Source organism: Pinus tabuliformis, chromosome 1_2 (genome assembly GCF_031772625.1).
Source record: "Pinus tabuliformis cultivar Carrire ecotype Pingquan chromosome 1_2, CPIR1, whole genome shotgun sequence".
NCBI lineage: Eukaryota > Viridiplantae > Streptophyta > Pinopsida > Pinales > Pinaceae > Pinus > Pinus tabuliformis.
Window position 1 is genome coordinate 1018635757 of NC_142298.1, and position 15095 is coordinate 1018650851.

At 37.7% G+C, this 15095-nt stretch overlaps 3 protein-coding genes across 4 annotated transcripts; all 3 read right to left on the bottom strand.

The window, feature by feature from the left end:
• Window positions 1-4164: 4164 nt before the first annotated feature.
• Window positions 4165-5571, bottom strand: LOC149209566 (protein SUPPRESSOR OF npr1-1, CONSTITUTIVE 1-like). The gene is made up of 3 exons (XM_089398675.1): window positions 5475-5571; window positions 5281-5285; window positions 4165-5239 (listed from the first exon to the last, which is right to left on the bottom strand). The coding sequence occupies exons 1-3, from the start codon at window positions 5569-5571 to the stop codon at window positions 4259-4261; spliced, it is 1083 nt and encodes a 360-aa protein (XP_089254801.1). The 3' UTR covers window positions 4165-4258.
• LOC149209565 (uncharacterized) lies at window positions 4165-6635 on the bottom strand. 2 transcript variants are annotated; one of them, XM_089394277.1, is made up of 3 exons: window positions 6518-6635; window positions 6056-6415; window positions 4165-5913 (listed from the first exon to the last, which is right to left on the bottom strand). In XM_089394277.1, the coding sequence occupies exons 2-3, from the start codon at window positions 6296-6298 to the stop codon at window positions 5668-5670; spliced, it is 489 nt and encodes a 162-aa protein (XP_089250403.1). In that variant the 5' UTR covers window positions 6299-6415; window positions 6518-6635; the 3' UTR covers window positions 4165-5667. The 2 variants fall into 2 exon arrangements, with proteins under 2 accessions (XP_089250403.1, XP_089250404.1); XM_089394278.1 differs by lacking the exon at window positions 6518-6635 and having other exon boundaries at window positions 6056-6511.
• Window positions 6636-13043: 6408 nt separating this feature from the next.
• On the bottom strand, window positions 13044-14868 carry LOC149209567 (disease resistance protein RUN1-like). The gene is made up of 2 exons (XM_089398676.1): window positions 14178-14868; window positions 13044-14055 (listed from the first exon to the last, which is right to left on the bottom strand). The coding sequence occupies exons 1-2, from the start codon at window positions 14723-14725 to the stop codon at window positions 13044-13046; spliced, it is 1560 nt and encodes a 519-aa protein (XP_089254802.1). The 5' UTR covers window positions 14726-14868.
• Between the last annotated feature and the right edge of the window lie 227 nt (window positions 14869-15095).

Consider the following 15095-nt stretch of genomic DNA (forward strand, 5'->3'; position numbering starts at 1 on the left):
AACTATGTAGTGTGCAGTTGGAGCCAAATTGAACTGCACACTGTGCTATTCTAGAGGCCAAGCTCGTGGCTTGATCCTCCAGATTACGCAATGCCAGATGTTCAAAGTGAGATTGGGCCAAGGGAAACCCAAATCTGCTCAAGGGAAGTGTGAAAAACAAGTCGATCTGAGAGATTGTGTGAAGTTGAGTGTAGATCTGACTAAGTGTAGATGAATGCATGTGAATCAAGAGTAGCAATTGATCAAATGGAAGGAAAATGAAGTAAATGAGGAGAGTCACCGCAACAACAACCATTAGTGAACAAACAGGAAAACTAATGTGACACTTGGGAAAGGCAATCTAAAACTTAAAACAACATTTCCACAAGTTAAAAAGATTCAAAATGCTAGCAACCATGAAGAGAAACAAGTGAAACAACACTCACATAAGCCAAACGACTAAAAGCGACAAAAAAAGTAGCAAAAGATGAAAAAACCAAACTCACTCAAAAAAGTGATGATGATCACACTAAAGGATCCTCGATCTCCTCGAGAATTCTATAGCTCTAAGATCGAATGTTAAAATGAGCTCTAGAAGTGTTAATTAAATAAATTTGGACAAATTAGGGTTTATGACACGCATGCCTAAAATTAAGCAAAAAGCGACACTTGGCAGAAGTTTCTAAAAATAACACAAATGCCTCCTTCATGATACTAAAAATAGTTCCCTATTTTTTAGGGTTGTTCTTTTCTTTTTACTTTTTCCCAGGAAACTTATCATGCACACTGCCGGGAAATACTACACAGTTCTTGGGAACTGGGAAACTTTTTGGCTCAGTGCACTGCGCATTTTCTGAGCTCAGTGAGGGTTGTACAATTTCTAGGCTCAGTACTGGGTTGCCTCCTCATGACTGCACAATTTCGGAGCTCAAGGCTCACTGGCAGTCAAGACTGCACAATTTCCATCATCAAGGTTAGTTGCCCTCAAGGATTGCACAGTTTCTCGAGGCAAGCCTAGAACTGTTGTGGGACCAAGTTAGGAGATTATCTTGTGAGTTATAAAATTAATTAAGTAAGAAAACACATGTCAAAATGAAAAGATGAGTCTCAGTCGAAGCACAAATACCTGGATCAGTGTGAGATGTGCTGTTGTGGATAAGAAGGAAGGCTCCAAAATTGAAGCATAGGAAAAAATTTTGAGTCTAGTTGTAGCCATTACAACACACTATGACAATCATTTTGGAATAAATGCTAATTTCTTTAGGATATTTTATTAATGAATTGACAAAGGGTTATTTCAGGTTGTGTGGGTTTTTGAGATGTTACAAGACAATATCTCTATAGTTTTTCTTCACTGAGGATGGAATAAAGACTCTATTGATGTTGTTGTTACACACAAAGCTTATTTTGGATACTTTTTTCTCATATGCTTAGTAACAAAGAATGTTTTGGAAAGACACCCAATCAAAGGAAACTCGACCATTAAAAGGAGACATTCATGGACAACATAGCTCACTTAGTTAAAACAATTAGGATTCCAATTGATAAATTATTGTAATTTATAAAAGCTATTACAACTCAGTTTCAACAAAGATAATTTGTATATTTTCAGTTTAGATCACATGCAAATTGAGAGATTCTCATGATGATCCTTCTTTTCAAAAATATGAATATATTTTGAAGTTATAAAAGAATGTACTCTTTTGCCACAAATGCATAGATAGAGATAAGAGAGGGAGTGCCATCATTTTAATCATGTACCACAACCTTTCATTAATGTGAATCTCCACCATTTGTATCCCCATATCTTTATCTTGATTAGCTTGTGTGTTGTGTAATTCACTAGCTCTGGCTAAGGAGGAAGGGCCCTCCTTATCAGGGATCACTGGTTAGAGAGGTACTATAGTTGTGTATTTATTTCCTCTCAGTTGTGATTCATGTGTGATTTACTGTTATCATTACAGATTTTTTGCATGCATTGAGTAGTTATAGAATTATAACCTTTAATATTGTGTAACAACATAAGTCCTGGACCGGTCCCTTCATTATTGTGGTAGTTATTTTATTATTGTTCCATTTCTTTGGTTTGATTATTTCATTGAATGGTTGTTTCAACAATTACTTGAGTGTTGAATGGTTTCAGGAGTGTTGTTTCTTCTGAATAAGAGTGGTTGTGTGACAGAGTGTGATTTATTCTACAATGTGTGTCTTTTTTTTTTTTTGAAAGTGTGACTAAGGTTTCAGTGTTACAGTTAAGAGTGACATTACGATGATTGATTTTGAGATTTCATTGGCGTTAGTTGCCATATGTTCCTGCATATACTTTGCATGATAGCCTTGAAACAAAAATCCTACCCGGATTGACAATTTATGTGTGAGTTGGATTAGATGTTTTGAATTAAAAGGACAGTTGAACCACCCAACATCTACCGTGGAGAACCCCGTTCCATGCACATATCTAGATTTAAGCTTGTGTTTAGAGTAACAACACACAAACGCACATTTTAAATAACATTATTTACTATTTTTATTTATTTTTTCCTTGTCACATCATAATCTTAAATTGCATATATATGTGTGTGTGTGTGTGTTTTATATCTTTTTGTTGCCTTACCCGTTTTTTTTAAGTTATGTATTGCACTAGTATAGACTAAGATTTACAATAGAATAGTTTGATTATTACAATACTATCGCATCTTGCACTAACTCATGCCCTTGTAATTTCAAGGATAAAATAACTTTCATAATTTTTCTAAAAAAATGTGAATTTAACATTATAAATTTCAAAAAATATCCATACACAAGAATTTGTTATCTACAATTGTGTCAATATTTTAAAGGAGATTTCATTATTCATTTACTCAAAAACTACACTAACATGAACATATGCATTATATATGCATGAAAAATAGTATCTCATTATTATGAAGCAATTTCAAATGGTCACATAGACATTTTATAAAGGGAAATTATATACTCAAAAAACTAATTCAATTTTCTACATTTTATCTTTTTACCCTATGTTTGAATTCAATGTGAAACACCTCAAATCATACAAGTTAAAAAATAGTTGTTTGCGTTGCCACTAACTTGTTATGAGAAATCATCATTAACTTGCACTTATTCTTATTTAATACTTGTTATATATCAATGTAGCAATGCCCATAAAATATTTTGATATAATATATATATCATTTTCCTAATAATTTGTTTTAAATTTAAAAAAGTATAAAAAAATTATTGTTAATTTTTTAAATATATTTAATAATTTATTAATTTTTATAAACTTAAAAATAATTATATCAACTTTAATTTCAATTTCAAAATTAAAAAATCTAATCAATATCTAAAATTTCAGTTGTAAAGCATTTTATAGTTCTTTGTAATGGTTTATTAAGCTTTGCACAAAGAAAAAACTTTATTATTTAATCATGCATAATATTTGTTTATCAATTGTCAAAAAAAAAAACAACAATAATAAAACTTAATAGTTTTTCAAGTAGTAAGCTATATCAGTTTATATTAACTTTCTCAATCGATATTTTGGAATATTTTTATATCACCAAATTATGTGTTTTTTTGGAAGAAAAAATAATATTGTTTTTTTTAATATGCAATAATTTTAAATTTGCAACTGTCAAAAATTATTTGAATGTAATTTATATATAAATATAGAGGAACTATAATATTTAAAATATAAAAAATGTTAAATATTATAAATATAAAAAAATATTTAAATTTTAAAATATTAAAATAATATAAATGATTTCAAAATACAATTTGAATTTAGGAAAAAATATTATTCTAATTCAAAATAAATTAAAATAATATTATTAATTTAATTTTAACAAAATATTTATCATAAATATGTAAAAAATAATTTATTATAATTTAAATGTATTTATTGCCCATGACGTGTAGAATATTCCGTGTGAAAAAATTAGTACTAAATTCTGTGGGTTGGTATCTAATAAATAATTTAAATGTATTTATTGCCTATGAGATGTAGAATATTTTATGGTGAAAAAAATTAATAGTTTTAAATTCTGTAGGTAAAAATCCACCCGTACGAGTTGGTGTGGTCTCTTCTGAGTACGAGCTATGGATTATTTTGACCAATTAGATAAAATATTTTAAATTTTTATCTTAAATAACCACATAAATATGATCATGACACAGAACTAATGATTTACAACTAAATTCAGCCATAAAAGGAAGAAATATGCAACGAATAATGCTTCACGGATTTTAATGGATAAACCCCTTGTCGAGACAGTAACTAATAGAGGCCATTGGAAAAGCTAATCCCCATTCGGTTCCAAAGACCGTAACTGCCAATTTGGAAGTCCAACCCTTTTCGTTGACGGAGTTGCTTCACTACTGCCGCATCCCACTGCAGTTTCGGACATTCTTCGGCAAGGAGCTCGCACAGCGACATACAATGTTGGATACCTTCCAACTCTTCTAACTCCGAACACCCTCCAACCCTTAGAAGTTTGAGCTTTGTCAGCTGCCCCAAACCCCGTATCCTCTTCAACTTCACACATCGAGATGCGAGCAAAGCCCCTAAAGATACCAATGTTTCATTGCATGGCAACTCCTCCAATCCTATGCAGTCTCTAATGTCCAGACAATGAAGTTTTGCAAGACCATAAATGTTATCCATTTTCCTCAAACTATGACAACTAGCCAATGCCAAATGTATGAGTGTATTTGGCAATGTTCCAACCTCCACCAGACTATTACACCTGTGCATGATAAGTTGTTGAAGGTTGGAGCAAACACCTTCAGCAAATGATACCTCTGATATCCCTGTTCCACTGAGATATAAGTATCGGAGCCGCGAAAGTATGCAGTGGTCAATGGAAGAGACCCTTCTATCGCTCGATGTTTCTCTTTCTCCTTTCACCTCCTCCTTCTTAAATGGCAGTTGGCGTATCAGCGGACAATCTGTTACCGACAACTGAGTCAACTGAGTCAACAGTCCAAGACAAGTCGGCCAACATTCCAATTCCTCACAGTGATGTATTTGCAATTTCTTCAAGTTCCTTATGTCACCTAGGGCAGCCGGCAAACATTTAAATTCTTTACATTCAAATAGTTCCAATTCCTTCAAGCTCTGTATGTTCCATAGTGAAGGCGGTGGCTGCGTGTCAGACAGAGCGCCTACATGCAGAACCTCCAAATCATGTAGCTCTCCAATTGCACTCGGCAACACTTTTATATTTGTATGTGTCAAATATAACTCTCGAAGTGAAGCCTAATGTAGCACTTGAGGAGGGAATACTTCAACTTTCCTACAGCCACTGAGATTTATGTACAAAAGCGTGCTTACATTTCCTAGTGATTTCCTAGTGTTTTGCTTGACATGATCAAATTAATGCAATTACTTAAATCAAGATGCTGGAGTTTATTTAATTTGCAAAAGGAATCTGGCAGCCTCTCCAAAGCGGAGCAAAAAGACAGGTTGATGTGGTGGAGGTTGGTTAACTCACCAAAGCGCTCAGGCAGTGACTTCATTGTCCCGCACCCCCACAAGCTGATATCACGGAGGTTGGTTAACTCACCAAAGCGCTCAGGCAGTGACTTCATTGCGCTGCACCCCGACAAGCTGATATCATGGAGGTTGGTTAACTCACCAAATCGCTCCGGCAGTGTCTTCATTGCGCTGCACCCAGACAACCTGATCTATCGGAGGTTGGTTAACTCACCAAAGCGCTCCGGCAGTGACTTCATTTCTGAGAAGCCTTCTAACTCCAAGGCCTTTAACGACTGCAGAAAGCAAAATTCTTCTGGAAATTGTGTCACATTGACCTTCCCTTTGTAACTATAAGGACAAATCACGATCCTTTCTAGCTGCGTCAGCTTCCCTATAGACTTTGGGATGTTTGAGAGGGGAGCTTTAATCTCCAACTCCCGCAACTGTAAAGGTGCCTGCAAAATGTTCAAATGTTTAAACTGTAAGAAAAATATAAATGAATTATCATTCTCATCAAAAGAATCATCTTGAACATGTATGTGGTAAAATATCAATAACTAATCAACATAATCTATAATTCAACAAATCATAATTTACCTGTAATTCCTTTCCCCACAATCTTTTTAATTTCCTCCCTTGCACTTGGATAACCCTCAAGTTCTTCAATGTAATCGAGGAAGGCAGGGAAGAGTAGGAACAGTTGTGCCAGCGCAGCCATATGAGGTTTGGAAACTGCACCTTTGTCAAAATGCGTTCCACTAGAGCACCTCTAGTATCAAGAAGTTGCAAGTTCCTCATACAAATACTCTGTTGATTGGGCGGTATACTGCAAAGCTTCATCCCTCAGCTTCCTAACAGTTCGCCACTTCTCTGGTACCAAGGAATCACTGAGCTGTGATCATCACTATCACTATCCGTGTGATCAAACATTCTGATTCCGCGCACTTCGCTTATTACCTGTTCAGTCTTGAAAAACGATTAAGAAGAATTTAAAAATTCTAAATTGATTTCTGTAGAACAATTTTAATTTTCTAGAGTTTTGAATGATTCAGTACTTACAGATGATTGCTGCAACATATCATCATCAATTCTGTCTCTAGGACGCCAGAGACGACGTGGCAATGAAACGTCCGCAATCTCTCTTCCCATGTCTCGCAGGTGATCGTGCATTCTTGTTGGGTATTTTTGATGGGGAAAATACCAAAAACCAAATAAACAAACACACACAGAGACAATGCTCTGTTTTACTTTACTCCAGGATCCTTTTGTGCACAGGAAGACTCAAAAAAAATTTCACTGAGAGACAGAGTATTTCACCACAAAAAAACTTTCTATTCATTAAAACCTGATACAAAGACTTACCACTGTAAAATCATTTTCATATTCACTGCTGTGAAAAACAACTTACTGCTGTAACAAAAGTTTACATGAGCTTACTGCTGTAAAACAAAATTTACATTCACTGGTGTAAAAACAACTTAGGCTCCACCATTTTCTTTATGCACTGCTTGTGCAAAACCACACATGGTTTTTGCTATTCCAGAAATTACATCACCTGGTTCTTCTCATTTTACACACTGCTGTGTGTATTTCTTTTACTGTGCCATCGTTCTTCTTACGCTGCTGTAGAAAACACTCTGTTCTCTCCCATGTGCGATTCATACAAAAAAAAGTCAACACACTCAAAAAAAACTTATTACATACGTTTTTTTGACATTTAATACATGCCGTATGTAAATATATAAAAAAATAAAACGTGCCCATAACGAAATTTATGATATCCACCTAAAACTATGAGAAATACCATGCGCCATAAGGAAATAAAAACAAACTACCTACTTTCTACGAACAACAATAAAAACATTAAATTTCCTCGCGGCGGTCAACCCATAAACCTTTCACTCCACGCAAAACATTGAATTGATGTGGGTCCGTATGCAGCTCCAGGTGATCAACGGCGGAGGAGAGTGGAGCAGATCCGACGGTGGATAACCATATCGGAAGACCAACAAGTGCTGAATGTTAACCTCCGAGAAAATGACGTTGCGTTACGTCAGGGGTCAACCACGCGTCAGCTCCATATTTTCTCGGAGCTCCTTGCCGGATTATTCCTTCTGCCTGAAATCAACCCGAGAGCTTTCCGGCGAGGTTTATTCACCGGTTTCTGGCAGCTGCATTGAAATTAGATTTCAACACTCCCCTTTAATTTCAACAGCTGGGCATTCGGTCATACCCAGACACTTTCTCAAAAATTCAAAGCTCTTCTGATCCAGTGGCTTTGTCAAGATGTCTGCTACCTGTTCTTGAGTCCTGCAATGTTCTAGGACAATTTCTCCATTGTTCACCAATTCTCTGATGTAGTGAAACCTTGTATCAATGTGTTTCGTTCTCTTATGAAACACTGAATTCTTTGACAATGCAATAGCTGAGCTATTGTCACAAAAAATCACTGTTGCTTTTGCCTGCTCTTGGCCTAAGCTTCTCAACATTCTTCTCATCCACACTGCTTGACATGCTGCTGCTGTAGCTGCCACATATTCAGCCTCTGCTGTAGACAATGCTACAATGGACTGCTTCTTAGAAGCCCATGAAATGGCTCCTGAACCCATATTAAAAACATAACCGGAAGTGCTCTTCCGATCATCTACACTTCCAGCCCAATCACTGTCAGTGTATCCAATCAAATCTGAATGTTCTGAGGCATGATATAAAATTCCAAACATTTTGGTGCCTTTGACATACCTCAAAATTCTCTTTGCTGCCTGCCAATGTGCCTCCTTTGGCCTCTCCATGAACCTGGAAATTAAACTAACAGCATACATTAAATCAGGCCTAGTAGCTGTTAAGTACATGAGGCTGCCTACAATACTCTTGTACAAACTAGGATCAAAATCCTTGCTGCTGTCCTCTTTGCTGAGCTTTAATCCCATTACTGTGGGAGTGATGGCTGCCTTGCATTCTTCCATCTTAAATCTGCTCAAAATTTGATTTACATATCTTACTTGAGATATAAAAATTCCTTTTTCATTTTGATCTACTTCTATGCCTAAGAAGTATCTCAAGAAACCCATGTCAGTCATTTCAAATTCATCCTTCATGACTGATTTAAAATTTTTAATGAGCTGATCATCATTACCTGTGAAAATCACATCATCAACATACAAAACAACAATTAAAATTTTACCATCTTTTTCCTTGATGTAGACTGTGGGTTCTCCTTCACATTTGTCAAATTCATTATCCAATAGATATGAATCTATCCTGCTGTACCATGCTCTTGGCGCTTGCTTCAGCCCATAAAGAGCTTTCTTCAATTTGCACACTTTGTGCTCTTCACCTTTCTTCTCATAGCCGAGAGGCTGTTCCACATAAACCTCTTCCATTAACACTCCATTTAGGAATGCTGATTTCACATCCATTTGGTAGACTTTCCATTTGTTTTGTGCTGCCATGGACAACACTGCTCTCACAGTTTCCATTCTTGCAACCGGGGCGAAAGTCTCCTCATAATCTCTCCCATACTGCTGCTTGTAGCCTTTGACAACCAGCCTTGCCTTGTGCCTTTCAATCTTGCCTTCAGCATTGCTCTTGGTCTTGTAGACCCATTTCACACCAATAACTTCTTTGCCTTTTGGTAACTCAACCAAATCCCATGTTTTGTTTCTCTCTATGGCATTCATCTCCTCATCCATAGCTTCTATCCATTTCCTATCTTTAATTGCTTCTTCAAAATGAATAGGATCATCAACATGACAATACAAGGCAAATAAGGAATTCATTCCTTCTTCATAAATGTCACTTAGATTTCTAAACTTCTTACCTCTTTCACTTGGTGTGCAAGTGCTTGAAGATGCACTTGAGTTTCCTCCTTGTGGTGTGCTTGGAGAAACATTCTCATTGATCCTCAATGGTGTCCCTTGCTGTCCTTGTGTTGGCGCTGCTGTTTGGGGATTCATTTCAGCCACCTCCTCTTCATCTTCATCGTGAGACAAACAGTTTTTGACATTCACTGTTTTCTCTATGCTTCCATCCCAAGCTTCCTCTTCAATGAATTGAACATCTCTGCTGACAAAGAACTTCTTGGTAGATGGAATGTATAGCCTGTAGGCTTTGGATTCATCACTGTATCCAATGAAGATGCATTTCTCCCCTTTGCTGTCCAACTTCCTCCTTAGCTGATCCGGAATGTGTGCATAGGCCACACACCCAAAAACTCTCATGTGGGTGACACTTTGCTTTCTCCCACTCCATGCCTCTTCTGGCACCTTGTTCATCACTGCTTTTGTAGGACACCTGTTCAATATATAAACTACACAATGTACAGCTTCAGCCCAATACTCATTTGGCAAATGCTTTGCCTTCAACATGCTCCTTGCCATATCCATGATGGTCCTGTTCTTCCTTTCAGCAACTCCATTTTGCTGCGGAGTGTACCTTGCTGTAAACTGTTTGTGAATTCCATTTTCTCTACAAAATCTTAGGAATTCCTTGGAGATATACTCACCTCCTCTATCAGTTCTCAAAACTTTTATATGCAGCCCGCTTTGGTTTTCAACAAATGCCTTGAAATTTTGGAATTTCTCAAACACTTCACTTTTGTTTTTAAGGAAATATATCCAAGTCTTTCTTGTACAGTCATCAATGAATGTTAAGAAATATAGGCTGCCAGCTAATGATGGAGCTTGCATTGGTCCACATAAATCTGAGTGGATGATCTCTAAGGGTGCCTTTGCCCTTATGCTCTTCCCTGATGGAAAACTTTCTCTGTGTTGTTTTCCCAAAATGCAGCCTTCACATAGGCTGTCCGGTTTCTCTATCAATGGTAATCCTCTTACCATTCCTTTTCTGCTCAATAAGTTTAGACCTCCAAAATTTAGATGCCCAAATCTCAAGTGCCATAACCAGTTCTCATCCTTTGGCACGCTTTGGAAGGCCTCTTCGGTGACTGCTGCCATTTCCCTTTTGTTCTTCATGTCTGCCCTGATCCGGAGAGGGAACATCCTGTTCCTTGTCATCTTCACTTCAGCAATGCATCTTTTGCTGGGTGGTATATCCATGATGGTGCACACATCATTTACAAAGTAAACATTGTAACCCTTTTGGATAAGCTGTCCAACACTCAATAGGTTACATCTCATTCCGGGGACATAGTAGACATCTACTATGGTTTTCCTTTCTCCTTGCTTTGAAAGTATTTTTATTTCTCCTTTTCCCATAACAGACACTTTACTATCAGTTCCTAGTGTGACTTCTGATTTCACATTTTTATCTAGGGCAGAAAAGAAGGCTATGTTTCCGGTCATATGGTTGCTGCAACCTGAGTCTAAAAACCATATGTCCTCACTATGTGTTTCAGCCATGTTACAAGCTAACAGGACATTGTCTTGACTGCTGTTTTCTCTTGTAACATTTGCATTTTGTCTGCTGTTCTTATCATGCTGTTTCTTTCTACAATCACTAGCATAATGTCCATACTTTTTGCAATAATAGCATTGAACATTAGATTTATCATACCTTTGTCCTTGAGCATGATGTTGTCCTCCTTGTTGGCTGCTGCCCTGACCTTGGTTCTGATTTGGATTGCTGCCTCTTCCTTGTGCATTTGCTGGGCTGTTCCTTCCACCTCTGTTCTGGCTTCTACCTCTTCCTCTCTTGTTTCCTCTGCCTTGACCTCTTCCTCTTCCAAAGGACATCTGGGTCTTGAAGGCTTGCTCAAGAGATGAGTTTTCATTCCTACTCAACCTCTGCTCATGTGTTATCAGTGATGCATGTAGCTCATCAACTGAATAACTTGAGAGATCCTTTGTCTCTTCGATGGTGGTGACTATGGCATCAAACCTTGAGGGTAAGACCCTCAATATTTTCTCCACAATTCTTCTGTCTTCAATGGTTTCTCCATGAGTTCTCATTTGTGTGATTACACCAATCACATGAGTGAAGAATGAGTCAATGTTATCTGACTCCTTCATGTTCAAGTTTTCAAAATCCTTTCTCAGCAATTGTAGTTTTGCTGTCTTCACTCTCTCCATGCCTTGATAGGCTGTCTTAAGGGTTTGCCATGCTTCATTGGCTGTCTTAGCTGCTGCTAACCTTGGAAACATACTCTGGTCTACTGCTAGATACAACAACACACGGGCTTTTGAGTCCTTCTTCCTATTGTTCTTCAACAGATCCTTCTCTCCCTGAGTTAATGCATTGAACTCAGTTTCATCTGCTGGTTCTTCAAAACCTTCTTCAACTATTTCCCATAAATCTTGGGAAGCAAGCAGGGCTGTCATAGTTATTGACCAGTAGTCATAGTTCTTCCCATTAAACTGTGGGAGCTGGGTGTTAAACAAACCCATACCAGTGCTTGTGCTAGCCATTCCTTGTATTCTGATCTATGTCTCTAAATCCTTGACTGTGTGTTTAAAACAGCTGACTGTTTCTTCAGCAACACAAAAAAAACTTTTGAAATACCTGAATCCTTTGATGTCTGAGTCTTCTGTCTGCCTGAGAAGTTTTGCTGCAGCTACAAACCTTCTCCCTTCAGCTTCTTTGTCACCTTCAAAGAGCCTAAGCCTGCTCTGATACCACTGTTGGGTATTTTTGATGGGGAAAATACCAAAAACCAAATAAACAAACACACACAGAGACAATGCTCTGTTTTACTTTACTCCAGGATCCTTTTGTGCACAGGAAGACTCAAAAAAAATTTCACTGAGAGACAGAGTATTTCACCACAAAAAAAATTTCTATTCATTAAAACCTGATACAAAGACTTACCACTGTAAAATCATTTTCATATTCACTGCTGTGAAAAACAACTTACTGCTGTAACAAAAGTTTACATGAGCTTACTGCTGTAAAACAAAATTTACATTCACTGGTGTAAAAACAACTTAGGCTCCACCATTTTCTTTATGCACTGCTTGTGCAAAACCACACATGGTTTTTGCTATTCCAGAAATTACATCACCTGGTTCTTCTCATTTTACACACTGCTGTGTGTATTTCTTTTACTGTGCCATCGTTCTTCTTACGCTGCTGTAGAAAACACTCTGTTCTCTCCCATGTGCGATTCATACAAAAAAAAGTCAACACACTCAAAAAAAACTTATTACATACGTTTTTTTTACATTTAATACATGCCGTATGTAAATATATAAAAAAATAAAACGTGCCCATAACGAAATTTATGATATCCACCTAAAACTATGAGAAATACCATGCGCCATAAGGAAATAAAAACAAACTACCTACTTTCTACGAACAACAATAAAAACATTAAATTTCCTCGCGGCGGTCAACCCATAAACCTTTCACTCCACGCAAAACATTGAATTGATGTGGGTCCGTATGCAGCTCCAGGTGATCAACGGCGGAGGAGAGTGGAGCAGATCCGACGGTGGATAACCATATCGGAAGACCAACAAGTGCTGAATGTTAACCTCCGAGAAAATGACGTTGCGTTACGTCAGGGGTCAACCACGCGTCAGCTCCATATTTTCTCGGACCTCCTTGCCGGATTATTCCTTCTGCCTGAAATCAACCCGAGAGATTTCCGGCAAGGTTTATTCACTGGTTTCTGGCAGCTGCGTTGAAATTAGATTTCAACAATTCTTATTTCGTTTGCACTATTCACCTCTACGAGGCATTTGTTCTCTAGATTTCGAAATCCGCACAAACCATTACGGCCTGATCCATCTAATGCTCTCATGGTCATATCCCTGTTTTCTCCTATGAAAAAGCAGGCAATATCTAAGAATGTCTGCTGGTCCTCCATATCGAGTGCCTCATAGCTGATTTGAAGTCTTTGTTTTATCTCCTTGGGAAGTATGCGTTGAAGTTTATCCATTTGGGCTTCCCAGTAACATGTATTTTCTCCATTGAGAAGTGCCCCAAACACCTTTAAAGATAAAGGCAATCCACCACATGCTTCTATGAACTTCCATACCAAAGATTCAAACCCTGGGAGTGGATGTGACTGGTTGAAGGAATACAAACAGAAGAGTTCAAGAGATTGTTCTGTACTAAGGCCAGTTAGGTTATATATTGACGACTCTTCGACTCCCGACCTTCTGAGAACATCTTTGCTCCTAGATGTGATAAGTATTAAGCTATCAGAATGGAGCAAAGTTTGATCAGGCAAAAGTTCATCAACTTGATCCAGCGTATCTACATCATCTAAAATGACTAAGATGTTAGGAGATGAAATATGGTCCTTGAGAATCGCTTTTCCTTCATGGATATTGTCTATGGGCTTATCCCAACCTGTCAAGCTCTCTGTCAAGCTCTTAAGAAGTTCTTTCTGCAACAAATTTAAAGAGCCTTTACCTGCTTTATCTCTGACATCAGATAAAACGCACGATCTACTGTAACCAGAACTCTTCCTATTAAAAAGTTCTTTTGCCAATGTGGTTTTTCCTACACCACCTAACCCCACGATCCCCAACATCTGAGGTTTTCCGCTCTGCTGTCGCGGCAAAAGAATTGTATTTTCAAAGTCTGTTACCTTATCATCCAAACCTGTTGGATATTTAGCAACGGCCAAAGCTCGTTTCTTCACATTTTTTAAAACCTCTTCAACTACATTCTCTACCAGCTCTCCCTCATCGCTGGTTATTCACAAGAAAAGAAAAATAAAGAGACCTAATGAGAAAAAGAAGTCTATGCATATAAGCAGAAGTCTATGAAAAGAAAACAATACAATAAGTAGACAAGTGTTTTAAGTTCTCACCCGTTACACGCTTCCAGCTCAAAACCGCTTATTCCTGCAGCTTTAAAAAGTGCATTTCTCCAATTTTCAATCACGCTGGAGCCATACCGCAACTTCTCTTCACCAGTTTGAGGATTAGTGCTTGTCTTTTTTGCTAGTCCCTCGAGGGCTCTAGCATACCCTCCCCGTATCCACCGGAGCTCATCAGGCTTCACCTGGTAAAACACTGGAATTATTCGAGAATTTGACTCCAACATTAAAACTAGTTCTTTAAGACACCAGGTTGATTCGGCATATCCGCTAGAGAAAATGGCCAAGTGCACTGAGGCAGACTCAATAGCTCGTTCAATCTGAGGAGTTAAATACTCACCCCGTTGCAACTCAGGCTGATCTAGAAACACTTGCAAACCATATGATTGAAGACGCCGGTAGAGATGGCTGGCAAAAGTTTTCTTGACATCCGGACCACGATGGTTAATAAACACATCGTAGTCGAAATTAGGAGCGGTGGAGGTGGAGGTGGAGGTGGAGGTGGAGGTGGAGGCTGCGGCGGAGGAAGAGTCAGCCATTGTTGTTTCCAAAATACAAATAGAAATGAGAAATAGGTAAATATGTTTGAGGCTACTGGAGCAGCTTGCGAGGGATGAGATTAGTTAAGAGTCTTAGAAGAGCAGAAATTCTGGGGAAAATTGCAGTGAAAAATTGTGAGGAGAAATTTTGTAAGATTTTTGAGAAACACAGATAGATCTAGATCTGCAAAAACAATAACAAGCTTACAAGAGAAGGAAGAAAGCGAGCAAGAATTGAGAAAAGAATGAAAGTTGAATTTACAATATGAGTTTTAGAATAAATACACAAAAGCAACTAAGTTAAGCTTAGTTGTGCATGCAATAACTAAAGCTAACTAAAACTAAGTGTACATGTGCCACATGCAAGCAA

Coding starts and splice junctions, on each gene's coding strand:
- LOC149209566 (XM_089398675.1), bottom strand. CDS start 5,571: ATGAAGTCACTGCCTGAGCGCTTTGGTGAGTTAACCAACCTCCGTGAT.
- LOC149209565 (XM_089394277.1), bottom strand. CDS start 6,298: ATGAAGCTTTGCAGTATACCGCCCAATCAACAGAGTATTTGTATGAGG. Junction 5,914..6,055: donor TGTGGGGAAAGGAATTACAG/GTAAATTATGAT, acceptor AACATTTTGCAG/GCACCTTTACAGTTGCGGGA.
- LOC149209567 (XM_089398676.1), bottom strand. CDS start 14,725: ATGGCTGACTCTTCCTCCGCCGCAGCCTCCACCTCCACCTCCACCTCC. Junction 14,056..14,177: donor GAGCTGGAAGCGTGTAACGG/GTGAGAACTTAA, acceptor GTGAATAACCAG/CGATGAGGGAGAGCTGGTAG.